This window comes from Pagrus major, chromosome 17, assembly GCF_040436345.1.
Source record: "Pagrus major chromosome 17, Pma_NU_1.0".
In the NCBI taxonomy this organism is placed as follows: Eukaryota; Metazoa; Chordata; class Actinopteri; order Spariformes; family Sparidae; genus Pagrus; species Pagrus major.
In genome coordinates this window covers 24,292,837-24,306,553 of record NC_133231.1, presented here as the reverse complement: position 1 = coordinate 24,306,553, position 13,717 = coordinate 24,292,837, and the positions used below count along the sequence as shown (strand labels likewise).

General features: G+C 42.8%; 1 protein-coding gene across 2 annotated transcripts in view; it reads right to left on the bottom strand.

Annotated features, from left to right (window-relative positions):
• Window positions 1-10,444, bottom strand: part of ago3a (argonaute RISC catalytic component 3a) — a 31,082-nt gene extending 20,638 nt beyond the window's left edge. The window contains exon 1 of one of the 2 annotated variants that reach the window (XM_073485650.1): window positions 10,233-10,444. In XM_073485650.1, the coding sequence (XP_073341751.1) occupies window positions 10,233-10,251 (19 nt within the window). In that variant the 5' untranslated portion in view covers window positions 10,252-10,444. The remainder of the gene's footprint in view (window positions 1-10,232) is intronic. The other variant, XM_073485651.1, reaches the window with a different exon arrangement.
• Between the last annotated feature and the right edge of the window lie 3,273 nt (window positions 10,445-13,717).

The window sequence follows — 13,717 nt, the reverse complement described above, 5'->3', positions numbered from 1 at the left end:
GTGTTGGAAGCTGTGCAACTCCTGACACACGAAGATGCTCGCATGAGTTTACAGGAACACCCAAATTCTACGAGGCTAAATGCAGAATACGAATCAAGAACACGTCAGGGATGCAATGACCTCTGCTGTTGGTATGTGACGTGTTTTATTTGACTATGACAAATAGTGAAAACTCAACCACAAATCTGCACTGACACATCAAAGGCTTATTGGATCTGTGTACAGTGAGAATAAGGGTTCGTGGAAACCTCCACTTGTTGAAATATGCCGCACTGAGTGTGTATGTGTGTGTGTACACTTTCAGATAATTACAGGAAGGACATGCTTTAACAAACAGAAGAGAGTAGATATAATCCCCCCCCCCCCTGTCTATCAGTATGATTCTCATTTCCTGAGCCTGTACATTCAGACGGTGAAAAACGACAGAGGAGGGCAAACCCTTCTTGACATGTGATTAAAATTAACTCCATTAGTGTAGTTTTAGTGAAACTGCGACAATCCCGAGTCACATTGTGGATGGAAATTGCCACTCGAGCCTTGGGCTTATTGACTCCTGCTGAACGAGTAGCTTAAGCGTCCTTGTTGCCGTTTATTGCGCAGCAAGTCATTCATTCTATAACCCGAGTCTGGTGCTGGCTTGTCGTTAAACAAGCTGCTGTTATGAAGATATGCAACAGTAATAGCAATGTCAGCAACAGCAATTTCTTTCATTCACAGCAACGGAAAAATAAACTGTTGCTAAAAAAAAGAAGTCACGCTGAACTGTGGGTTTTGCATTTACAATGGATAGTCACTTAATATGAGGGATGCACAATCACAGGTGAAGTAATCCATGTAAACTTGCATTAAAGCCACTTTCTCCATTTAATATCTAGAAGAATTTTTTCTTTATTTCTGGGCCAAATACAGTAGTTTCAAATAAAGCAGATAATCCTAATAAAGGGATATGCCAACTAAAAATCTGTGCTTTTATATGCTTTACCCTCCAGGCTTGAAAGGTGGCTCTTAAACGTTTGTATTTTCCTCTTTCATAGGACAGCTGCTGTTGTCGGTTTGAATTTATGTCACATACACTGTACTCCAATAGTAACATAGTTTCATGGCAGCGTTTCAGTACCAAAACACTGGTAGAAACTTCTCAAACTACTCCTACGAGTCCTGCAACAAAATCCACTTTCCCGCTGCCCGACAGCATGCCCAATATGCTCCACATATTTTTGCCAATTTTTTGCTGAATACACAGCTTCAGCTTGATGATTTTGTGTGTGTCGCTTGTGCAGTTAAGCTGGCACCCCTGCTTTTGGACATATTCCGCCACTTCTTGTTGGCGGATCAGTTTTATACAAGTCTGCTGGCTTTGGCGCCTTTTACAGTTTGAGCAAACCTCCAACACATGTATAACGTAGTAATAAAGGCTGGAAATGCTTTTATGGTGCTGTTGAAACCCAGTCTGGCAGCATATTATTGTTTCTTATCAGCATTTTTCTGAATTTATTCAATTTGATCCACATGCAGCTCTGGTATAACCGTGCATTTAAAACTTATATCACAAGTAGTTTTAAAGTCTTTTTCTCTTTCCTAATATTCCTCAGTAGTCAAGGCCAAATAGATTCAGATAATTCAAGGGCTGCACTGAATTGAATGGGTTTTTTTTACACTCAAACTTCTACAGATTTCTTTGAAAGAAGCTTTGAAAATCTGATGTCGTATTTTATGCCGTCATTGCCCTAAAAAAAGAAAACCTTACCTCGAATAAAGTGATTCATCGGATTAAAAAGGAGCACTGAGGACCAAGCAAGTGCAGATACAGAATATGATTTTTATAAAGACTAGGGCTGTAACTAACAGTTTTTCATTATTGATCTTCCAATTATTTTCACAGTTTCAAAGATTGTTTAGTCACAAAAACATGTGATAAATCACTATTTTCCGCCACCAAAAATTACTTCTTCAGATTGCTTCTTTCGTCCAACCGACAGTCCAAAACCAAAAGACTCTTTCTTGAATATCATAAATGACAATGAAAAGCAGAAAATCCTTCCATTTAAGAAGCTTGACCAGCAAATGTTTGACATTTCTGCTTGAGAGATGCCTAAAACAATTAATCAATACTCAAAATAGTTGGCAATTAAATTTCTATTAACTACTAATCAATTAAACGACAAATTGTTGCAGCTCTAGTAATGACTTAAGTAATTTACTATTATAGTGCGAGGGCCAAAATAGATTTCTTGTTATTGTGGTTTCATAAATGTAATTTATGATGCTGTCAGACCACCTTGTTAATACAGGTATGCGCCTTCATTTGCATGCGGTAAGCGGGAGAGCCAATAGTTATGAAAATGATGTTTTTAAAAAGGTTAAACGGCAACAAATATGGACTGAAGCACAAAACTTTAGCCTAACCTTTGTCTGCAACTGTGCAACAAAAAAAGCTGTGCAGAATTAAAATGTTGACTTAGAAATTAAATGTCAACTTTATGAATGAAGCTCTGAAGCTTCTAACTTTTCAGTGCACCCCTAAATAATTCACATGCAAATCTATGGTATGCGCAGCCAGTATAATTCAATAAGTCACACTGGCGGTGTTGCAGGCTGAGCGATACCGTTCAGCAAGTGAGGCATCACTGCAACAGTGCACATGGAATAAATAGATCAAATAATAACACCAATAACTGTGATGTCTTCCTTAGCGCATGAATATTTTTCAGAAGCATCTGAGGAAATGTGAACTCGTTCCACTCTGCTGCTTTCCAACACAACACAGTCACACTGTACACAGCGGGCTGCAGGCCAGAATAACTGGATAGTGAGAAGCTCGGCTGACATACAGTCCCTGTTAACCCCCTCGGACACATCCCTGTGAACGTACAGGCTGCTAACGAGTGCACATGTCCACACATATACAGGCCCACACACACACACACATACACACACACACGCACACACACACACACACACACACAATACAGCTGTTGTGTTTCTAATCCTGAGAGGCCTGAGCTGTGGGAACAGGGCGAGTGCTCAGTGGCGAGGCACAATGGCGTCAGTCACAGCAGGCAGAACCTAGAAACACACACGCACAGAAAGACCGATAGCTGGCGAGGAAGGACTGATGCGCGTCACACACAGTCGCACTCCTCCTAACTGTTCACCTCATCAACCTCAAGAGTCTTGCATCTGCACACATGGGAGTCAATGCCACTCTCCGCCACAGAAAAATACCAGCAGGCAGCCGCACGCTGACAGGCTGACGAGGGCCTGGTCAGTCACAACAACATGCAAAAATGCTGAAATCCCCCCTCAGGGCGAACCTGAGGCACAGTGATTGAGTGCATGCGTGAGAATGAGGAGAGCGAAGGAGGGAACATGACAGAAATATTTTCAGGAGCGGGTGGAGGGATTTGGACGTGGTGAGGAATCAACTGCAGTGAGAAGCCAGTTATGACTCAGTGGCATTATGGAAGGCCGAACAGTCTTACTGACACAGGTAGCTGATGGATGGACACACACACACGCGTATATTCACTCACACAAAGTACTCGCTCTGTTAGACCGACCAGCAGATTCTACTCAGCAGGTTAAATGGAGCCTTCTGTCCTCGAGTCTTGCTAGTCGGGCCCGAGTGGAACAGCGGACGGGGGCCAGGAGTTGTTGACTTTTCATGTTGACTCGGGCAGGATGGCTGCTCTGTCACTCAGAGTTTACATGCGCTCTTATAAATTAATTAGTACCGAAACAAGGTGATACTCAGATTACTGCAACTGTCACGTCAACATCTTAACCAGAATATCTTACTTGAAAAAGTGGAAATGAGAAATGTATTTTTTTAGGAATTAATTATGTAGAGATTTATTTGCAGAGGCTCATTTGTCCGTTATTATTGGCCAATATTGGCCTATCACGGATATATCGTTATCGGCACATGTGTGAAAACAAAGATATGAAAACTCTTTTATAGATTATAATGACGAAAAAGATGGTTGGGATAGTTTGTAATTATTTAATTATCTGTAAAGTTTACTGTTTCAGTGCACTGATGTCATTATAGACAAAGTTTATTGTTAAACTATAAGTGTTTGTTAACCACATTTAAGAGATCATGCGTGTGAAATGTGTGTGTATAATGGCCGATATATCAATATTAGCACTGAAAACACTGAAAATGGACATCAACATGTCTTTCCAAGACAATATTATGGCTGCAAATTATGATTACCTTTATTGCAGATTAATCTGTCGATTATTTATCTATAATCCATAAGTTATCTATAAAATGTCCAAGAATGTCAGTTTCTTAAAGCCTGCGATGACATCAACATGTGTTGTTTTGTCCACAACCCAAAGATATTCATTTGACTAGATTTTATTTATTTTTTCTTAAAACATTACTCAAACTGATTAAATGGCGATTAATTCAACAGTCCTAATCCCTGACTGCATACAGCTTCATTTGGACTATATTCCACATAAGAAACTGTCTCTAAATAGTTTGAATTTTAAAAATGTTCAGCTCATCTATCCAAGTTAACTACGACACATTGGGCTTTCTTTTCATTTAGGCATACACAAAAGGGTCTACAATCTGAATAGAGGAGAGGAACAAAAGCCAGAGACAGACTGACGCAGACTTTAAACTTCACAGAAGCATTGAAGTTCTTTTTTCGGTTAAAGTTTCATAGCATTGACAATATCAAGTAGTGAGCTCATTGAGTGGTAAAGTGCACTTGATATTTGGCAGAAGACAGCCAATTATAATGTCTGAATAATGTAAAAGGGAGACTTTCCCTCTGGTTTTTGTTTGTTGCTGTTTAAAAACTAAAACATGTAAAAAACAGGGTGACATTTCTAATTACAATCAGCTGAGAAATATTTAAATCAAACTACAAACAATTCTAACTTTAGTTTATGTGTGGGAAAATAACTGATTGTCCCTTTAAATGTGAGGAACTGTAGCTGCTATTTAACCATCTTAACGCTCCTCGTTTCAAGACTGTTTGGAATAATGAAGAGATATTTGCAAATCTTTCTCTGCCACTAATAAACAGACAAACTTCTGTTCTCCAGTGAGCCCCAAAACAAAACGCACTGACTTCCCCTTCCAATTCCCTCTCTTCCTGTCCATAACCTCCCCCTAAAATGAGCCCCTTGCAGTTCCCCCAAAAGCAGATCTCAGGAAGGGGAGAAGCAGAAGGAGGAGGAGGAGGAGGAGGAGGAGGTAGAAAAGGAGTGTGGTCTGGCTGCTCCAGCTTCTAATCTCTGTGACACATCACAACCTCCAGCCTTCCTCCTCCTCCCTCCTCCTCCTCACACTCCATCCCTCGACTTTCCACTCTGTCTAACCAGCCCACTTGCAGGAGTTTGCCGTCCACCCCAGACTCTGACAGCAGCATGTGTCAGCCAGCGGTTTTCTTTCAGCCTACTCCAACAACACATGATCAAGACTTCCTAGCAAACATAAGGAACAGGGCGTCAGGACTCACAATACAGACTGTGCTTTAAGACGACAAATTCACTGGGTAAAACTACACTGTAGCGCTGAGCTGAAACAACACTTTTTCATCCTATTTAAGGAACAGGCAAATGTAGGTCAGAAATCAGAAAAAACAGGAATGGTGATACATCAGTGGAGATTTTACATCAAGCAGCACCTGCCCAGGTTCAATTCTGGCACCGATCTGTGTTTCAAAATTTAAAAAGACAAAATGAAGCATGATTATTTAGGATATCTGTAAATACTGTCATAGAAAAGTCACATTTTGTGACAATACAACAAGCAAGCATGCAGGCTCAACATCAAAAGACAACCTGCTACTTTACCTTTCCAAAGAAAAGCCTGGAGACAGGAATACTCTAATTATTCAGAAATATATATAATTAAATACTTGAAGGAACACTGTCTTTGTTGTTCAACTTATAATAATGAATATCATTGACAGCATTAATTAACCAGTCATAAAAAAGAAGCTGAATACCTACAATGATCTCACATTGAGACTTGAGTATTATAACAGCAGCTCCCTGTAGATTCCAGTTTTTTGATTGATAGACTATTATTGCCAACACTGGTTAGATTTATTTCATAGCCTGGAATAAAGTGCCTCACATGAAATCTCAGAGAATGGGTTTTTTCTCTTCAGTAAAATTGAGGCAATTGGGTAAATCTCTCGAATACAATGGGCCTAAAGAGCAACGGCAAACTGCATTCTCCATAGAAACCTACAACAATATGCCAATGGTTAGCCTTATGGGTGGCTGGAGTTGCGGATGGGGGTTGTCTATTGTCGACAGTCTTCTTGAATGAACTGAGTACTATGGGGAGAGACTGCAAATCAAGTACTAAGCCTTCCCTCAAAGCCGACCCCACTGTCTGCACAAAATCCACAGAGGACCAACCTACAAGGTGACTGACAGGGAAGGCAGAGTTTCCCACTGAGGCACAGAGAGGGAAATAGAGGCAGTAACCGAGGAAAGGGGGTTGGGTGCCGTCTGTGAATCAAAAAAAGAGCGGGAAACTCGGGAGTGTGAGAAAGAAGGGGGTATGAAAGAGAGAGAGAGAGACTGGCTGATGAACGTGAGAAAGACGTCAACGGGACAAGCCACAGGAAGTAAAGCTCATTTCTGATGTTCTCAAAAAAAACACCCCAAAGAGACCCTCAGTGAAGCTGAGTCATCTCCAGCCAACTCAAATCCCACCTGGTTACACAGTTTAGTGTGACAGGTGGAGGGTAGGGGAGGACCCCCTGCTGTGCCATCTCACTGTCTTCCAGTAAGCTGCATCTCTCAATATGTAAAGTGTGCTTATGTGTACAGAGCTGAAACCATTAGTTGAGTAATCACTTAATGAAGGGAAATATAATAAGCATTTTTCACAATTTCTGACATTTTCCAGACTAAATGATTGATGAATCGATAATCAAAGTATCATTAGTTGGAGCCCTAGTGTGCGCCACTGGCACCTTGATATGGCCATTAAACTAAAGAAATGTTCAACATTTTGGCACTTTGCTTTCTTGCCAAGAGTTAGGTGACAGGATCAACACCAGTCTCATGGATGTAAGATAAATATTCAGCCAGCTGATGGTTAGCTTAGTTTAGCTTATTTTATCTTGGCTAAGCTTGGCTTAACTTAGATTATCTTAGCTTATTTTAGCGTAAAGTTAGTTAGTTTGTTAGTTAGACTTAATTGACCCCGGGGGGAGATTCTTTTTCACAACGCTGCACATCAGCAGCCTGGAAACAGGGAGACTCTGTTGGCCTCGCTCCATCCAGAAGTAACAAAATATGCCTACTAGTCCCTCCAAAGCTTATACTAATAAACACAATATATCTTGTTTGTCATCGCCATGAGGGTAGGGTTAGAGATAACCAGATAACCAACTACTCCAGGAAGTTATTGGCCCCGGCTAAACAAAAGTCCACCGCACAACCGCCCATAAAACAGTGAACATTAGATAGACGGAGACAGGCTCCCTGTCAAAACCTTGTTTCCAATCTTAATGCTAAGCTACGCTAACTGGCTGAAGCTTAATATTAAAAAGACAGACCTTATCATCTAACTCACAGCAAGAAAGTAAATAACCGTATTTTGCTAAATGTTCTTCAAAGGCTGGCCTGCTACTGAAACAAGCATGACTTATCAATAACTAAACACTGCATACTTTAAAAATGATATGTAAGAAAATATGTATTTCTCCATTCAAGGTTATGTTGAATGACTAGTTCAAGCTTTGCAACTCAGCCATAATGTAACATCGCATCATCAAGTGATGGGCAGTTTGTGGGCATACCTCGGGGTTAGCGCATCAAAATGGATTTGATTTGCCTAGGCCTCAAAAGCCTTGCACTCATTTTATCCCTGGTGCTAAGCTCTCCAGAGCCCTGGTTTCCATACCACATGCTGCTGCTTAGACTACTACCAGGGAGAAGGGTGAGTCCGTTCCTACGCCTGCTCCCTGCGCTGTTGGCCCCCTTCTAATCATTCACCCAGGCATTGGATTCACTGGTTGGCCTGTGTTGGTTAGTAGTATGTGATCATGAACAAACACACAAAATACCAAGTCCCTGCAGTGACCTACATGGACATGACACAGAAATAAAAGGTAAAACCTGCCTCTGACTAACTAAATTAATGCTTTAATATCTTTCACGGTGAAAGCATCAACCCTGTCCTCAACACACTCAATGGAGGGCTGGCTAGAAGTATATTCTGCATGAAATTGCATTTGATGTGCTCTCAGCTGGCTGTGGAGTATTGTGCTGCAAGCAAACACCAACACACTCATAGTGAGTCCCAAGGTCTGTTTTTTATGGTCAATGCTGATTAAGGAGCTTGAGTGTTGTGGTGGAAGCAGACAACTCGAGCTCCTAAAAAGAAGAGGGAGTGAGACCAGTGTAAAAAGGTAGTCTGGAGTCCTGGGTAGCTATAAGAGTAAAATGATTACATCTGGTTGAACCTAATCACATAATATCGAAGCACAGTTGCAGCCAGAGCATAGGGAGACCAAATCTGGTTCTTCCCTTTTGGTCAAAAACTGCATTTTGCCTGTGAGAACACACCAAATGCCATTCAGAAGATACTGTAATCTTAACTCGCACACCTGCCCCAACTGCAACACACAACTGCTTGAGTCCGTTTGGCATGCTGGGTCACTGGGAAAATACCTTGTGTTCCCTTATGCCACGGACGTTGGGAAGTATCCCATCTGAGAGCAGCAGAGAGGCTAATGAGACAGCAGGCGGCAGAGAGGGATCTCCTCTTGAGGGGGAGGCGGGTGGGTTAAGAACCAACCGCTGTATCATGTGTCACTGGCTGATCAAGAGTACCTGGCGTTCAGTTTATGGTCACATAAGTGGATAGCTTCCGTTACGGCTGAGACAAAGCCGGGCGGTCCGGACTGTTTAACTGCCACTGTGACCGAGAAAGAAGCAGTTTTTACTGACGTTGGCCGAGGTTGACTGGACAGCATTGTGAAAGGTTACATGAGGTCACTGACGTAGATCAGTAACAAGGCTTTCAGTGTTTTTTACTAAGAGTGTTGTGTAGTTGGATAAACAAAATTTCACAGGTCGCCAAAAACAACCAAAGATCCCATTGATGTCGTTTTAGTCTCAAATTATTGGTCATATTTGTGTTAAGACGTAAGTTCCAACTTTATTTGTTTATGTTTTTTTAATATCAAAAACATGCACTATGTAGTTTTGGGGAAGAAATATTAATCAGAAGAGAAAGATCCTCATTGACTGCTTTGTTATGCCTTAACAAACTAAATAAAACAAACTCTCTTAGTGTTCACGACTTTGTAAACTGAATAAACAAACTGACCTTAAAAGGACAACACAGTTTCATACCGTTTCACCGTGTTTATATGTGGCGGACCCTGCCACCTTTCTAGCTTCAAACAGCGTCTTGGGGACCTTATTTTCCTCTGAGAACAGCTTGTTTATTCAGTCACGGAGAAAATAAATATTTACGAGTTTTGTATCATTATCTCGTTAATATTGCAAATTTTCTGATTCTGTGTTTGAATTTCTTTCTCTAAAAACTACATAGTGCCCCTTTAACGGATTAGAAAACAGAAAAGGTTTAAGGTTTCGTGCACACGGCATCGGACAGGGCAACACTGGGTAAATCTCAGACTGTACATGTTGTGACAGAGGCTACTGCTAAATGTGTTAAGGTCAGTCCGGGGTCAGCGGCTGACCAGAAGACAAAAGGACTATACCCACTTTTACAAGATCTCAAGTGACTAGCCGGGCAAGGTTTGACCTCAGTGCATCTCATTTTTGCTGCCAGGACACTAATACAAGGAATTAACATGGTGGGAGTCTTCCTGGTAATGCAGGGGAATACCAGGCTCGACCTCAACACCTGCTCAATAAAGCCCACACACCTGGATAACGAGCTTACAAAGAGTGAGGCAGTCTTAGTCCTCAGTGCACTTGGACAATGAACGATCACGACAGCCAAATATGTTGCTTTTCAGAGAAGCCCAGTCTCATATGAAAGGGGGGGGGGGGAGTAAATCAACTGTGACTCATGTTATGGCAAAATAAAAAGACTCCCTGGTTACAAGTCTCATAACCATCAAGCTCCACTCAGTCAGGGGTGTCACATCCAACCATCACCCCCCCACCACCCCACCACCCCTCCAGGAAATGTAACTTCCACCGACACATGTAACGTAAAACCAGTCGACAACTTAGCAAAGAGACATGACGGATTAATTTACCTGTAGTTCCGATTTCCATTCATGAGGTCCCTGCCCGGTTCACTTCCCGGATCACAGTTGTCAGAAAACGTGTGGGACTCTTCCTCCGTTCAGTCCGGTGTCTCCTTCAGCGGCGCACCGCCTCTGCAGCGATGAACGGCCAAGTCTCCCCCCCTCCTGGTTGTCTGCTGCTTTCCCCCCTTCTCTCTCCCTCTCCTTCTCTGCGGGGCTGTCAGATAAGGGGCCCTTCGGTACGGTCGTCTCGCCGGCCCGGGGGTCTCCGGCGTCCCGTCCCCCCCTCCACCCCCGTCCCTCCCTCCCTCCCTCCCTCCCCGCACACCGCCGCTTCGCACACGGTCAACGTATCCAATCGGAGTCCGCTGCCACGGCGAAAAGCTACCGGTTGCTCGACGCGACCCTGTGGCAGTGAGAAAAAAAAAGCAAGCCCCGCTAGTTAGCCCCAAGTTAGCTCGCTAGCCGAGGCTCGGGAAAGTGGCAGGCGCGGATGAGAGGAGCTGTCAGGATGTCATCCCAGCGGGGTCACCGGGTCCAAATGAATCCCTACCGACGGCCGGGCACGAACGGAGACGACATAAATTCGTCTCCGCGACACGGCGAGCGTCGGGGTAGCTACGTTGGTTAGCTAGCCTGCTAGCTCGGCTGGTTCGGATAGTTGGGCTTTCTGACAGACGACGGTTACTTTTATCGCGTTAAAAACAGCCGCCGACACGGCCCGGTCCCTCCGGCACCATGTCCCCCGGACGACGTCCCTCCTCTGTAGTTTGTGTCCCGGTGATGAAAACAAGCTGTCAGCGCCGGGCGGGCAAGCGTCCGCCCGATAAGTGGGTTCAGGGATTTTTTTTCAGTCCGGTTGACAGATCAACTCTGCGGGGCTTCGGCGAGCCAGCTAAATATGGTGAAGTTGCCTTTCTGACACCGACAGGAAGAGGTGGGCTCTGTGTCACCAGCACGTCAGAACCATCAACTCCGCCCTCACCTAAAGGTAACCCTACATCCACAGCCCTGTGGCTCACATTCACGGAGCCAAGATTACAATGGATTATTATTTTTTGTTCGTAACAATACGTGAATTGTTGGTTAAATGTGTGTTCAGAGCGGGAGTGTAAGCCAACATCTCCTCTGCTGCTCCGACTAGTTTTTGTGTTTTTTTTATATTAAAGGTGCACTGTGTGGTTTTTGTGGGAAGACATTTTAATCCAAAGACAAAGATCTTTTACTGAATTTTACAAACTGACCTTAAAGGACAACAGTTTCATAGTTTTACTTTGTGTACATGTGGCGGACCCTGCCACCTCTCTAGCTTCAAAGAGTGTTCTGGGGACCTTATTTTCCTCTTAAAACAGCTTGTTTATTCAGTATTCGTATTATTGCCTCATTAATAGAGAGGTGTAGCGATGACATGTTTTTTGTAGGCCAACCCGGAAGTCGCCCTGGTTTTTTCGACAAAAAGCCTTTGTGATTTCTGAAAATGAAAAATAAGTCCCGTGTCAAACACAAGTTTATGATACTTAAACGTTTTGTTCAGCGAGATAATCTTCACAGATGAACAGACGAACACAGATGGACTACATTGTGGTCGCATGACTTAAACGTCACCACCACTGAGCGTCTTACTACAATTACTGTACAGGTTTTCTATAAAGTGATCAATCTACAAGTTGTAAAGTCAGAGTTAGAATAGTTTGTATCTGAAGTCGGCCTGTAAAGACGGACTAGTGAGTAGATGAGTGTCTGGGTTCGGTGTGATGACGTTTTAATGTCCCCGACAACTTCTGTGGTCTCATTTAGACACAAAACCAAAACATTTAACCGAAAACGTATTCAAACGACTCACAGACTTTGAGACGAGGGAGCTGGATGTGCAAAAAATGCTAACTGCTCTCTGGGTTTTAGGACTACAAACCACTCAACACTGTTAATATTAAAATTCTGAGTTTGAATTTCTTCTCCAAAAGGACACAGTGCCCCTTTAAGTTGAAATTCAATTCGACAGCACGGTATTAAAGTGATAAGCAAGTAAACAAAACAAACAGCAGGCGTAATAAAAAACAATTTTATTTTCTTTAAAAAATAACCCGCCCCAACAGAGTTCCCATACTATCACATACAGAGCCAAAATAATATGCTTCCATGTCCTTTCATTCAAATCTATTGGGAAGTGCTATGACAAGGACTGTTCTTGATCAGTGGCTTCAATATTGCTTAGTCAGACAGTGAGGCTGTGTGGAGAGGAGTGGACTCTCCAGTGTCCACATGATGCATTTCCAGGGTGACTGCCATTTCGTCTCCCCCCTTTGCAAGGTGCTTTGTGGCTTCGGTGAGTGAAGAACTGCATCTGGTTTCAGTGGTGCTGGGAAATGCCCCTAGACTGATTTTTTTTTTTATTTATTATTATTATTTCAGCACAGAATGAGGGATTGAACACTGACCCCAACTGTGAAAGGCCCGGCAACTGGTGAGCCAAAATACATAACAGGTTAATATTATATATTTATATGTACAAATCACCTTGGACACAATGAAGGATCAGTAAAACGGTGTACAAAGGCATATTGATTATGCAAGTTAATAAACATGATTTAAAAATCAAACTCATCTGATCTCTTATCTTTTGATCCCTTTCAGCTCAAAGGGGCTTTGACCATCAGACAAGATTTGAGGCGCTTAAAGGGCAACTGAGGTGGAATTTTGAGACAGTCTCCACAGTGCCCTCTTGAGGATACACTCTGACACTTGTCACAATATTCATAATAATAATAATAATAATAATAATAATAATGACAAAGGAAAAAGCAGTCTTTATAACCATTACACAATCGAGGCAAAACGACTGACAGGCAGTGGTGAGCGTAATGCTCCTACCGCTAAGGAAACCAAAATAAGGTGGCTCAGAATATCCAGTCATAAAAAATAATTACATGCATTTTTTTCATCAATCCAGAAAGTGACTAGATGTATAGGCAGGGCATATTAAGTAGTAGTAATAGTGGCCCACCCTGTCCAATGTAGCAATCCCCTATCTGTGCCGCCCATGCACACAGAGCACCAATGGGGATTGGCTAACACGAGCTAGGGGATTGGGGCAGGGGATGCTTCGGGTGTGCGATGTTAAAAGTGAGAATAGACAGTGAGGATAGAAGGTGATGATGGAAAGGGGGATGAGCGATAGTTTGGAGGGATATAAGGGGACAAGTGCATTTGAAGAGGTTGGTCTCTACATGCTTAGAAAGAGACTGAGAGGGCAGAGATGTGTGTGCTTCTGCTTTCCAGGCTATGAGTTGTAAATGCCTGCAGAGGGAAGAGCGTCGTGTAAAGAAAAAAATGGGGATAGGTGCGTAAAGTTACGCGAAGACGTGTGTGGGTGGAAGTTTTGCGTGCACTGCATGGCGTCATCTCCACTGATACCTGTCGGAATGTGCAGAATGATCGGCGCAAGGTCAATTGCTGAATGTGAGCTCAGCTTCGCAGCACTTAAGTGATCAGAC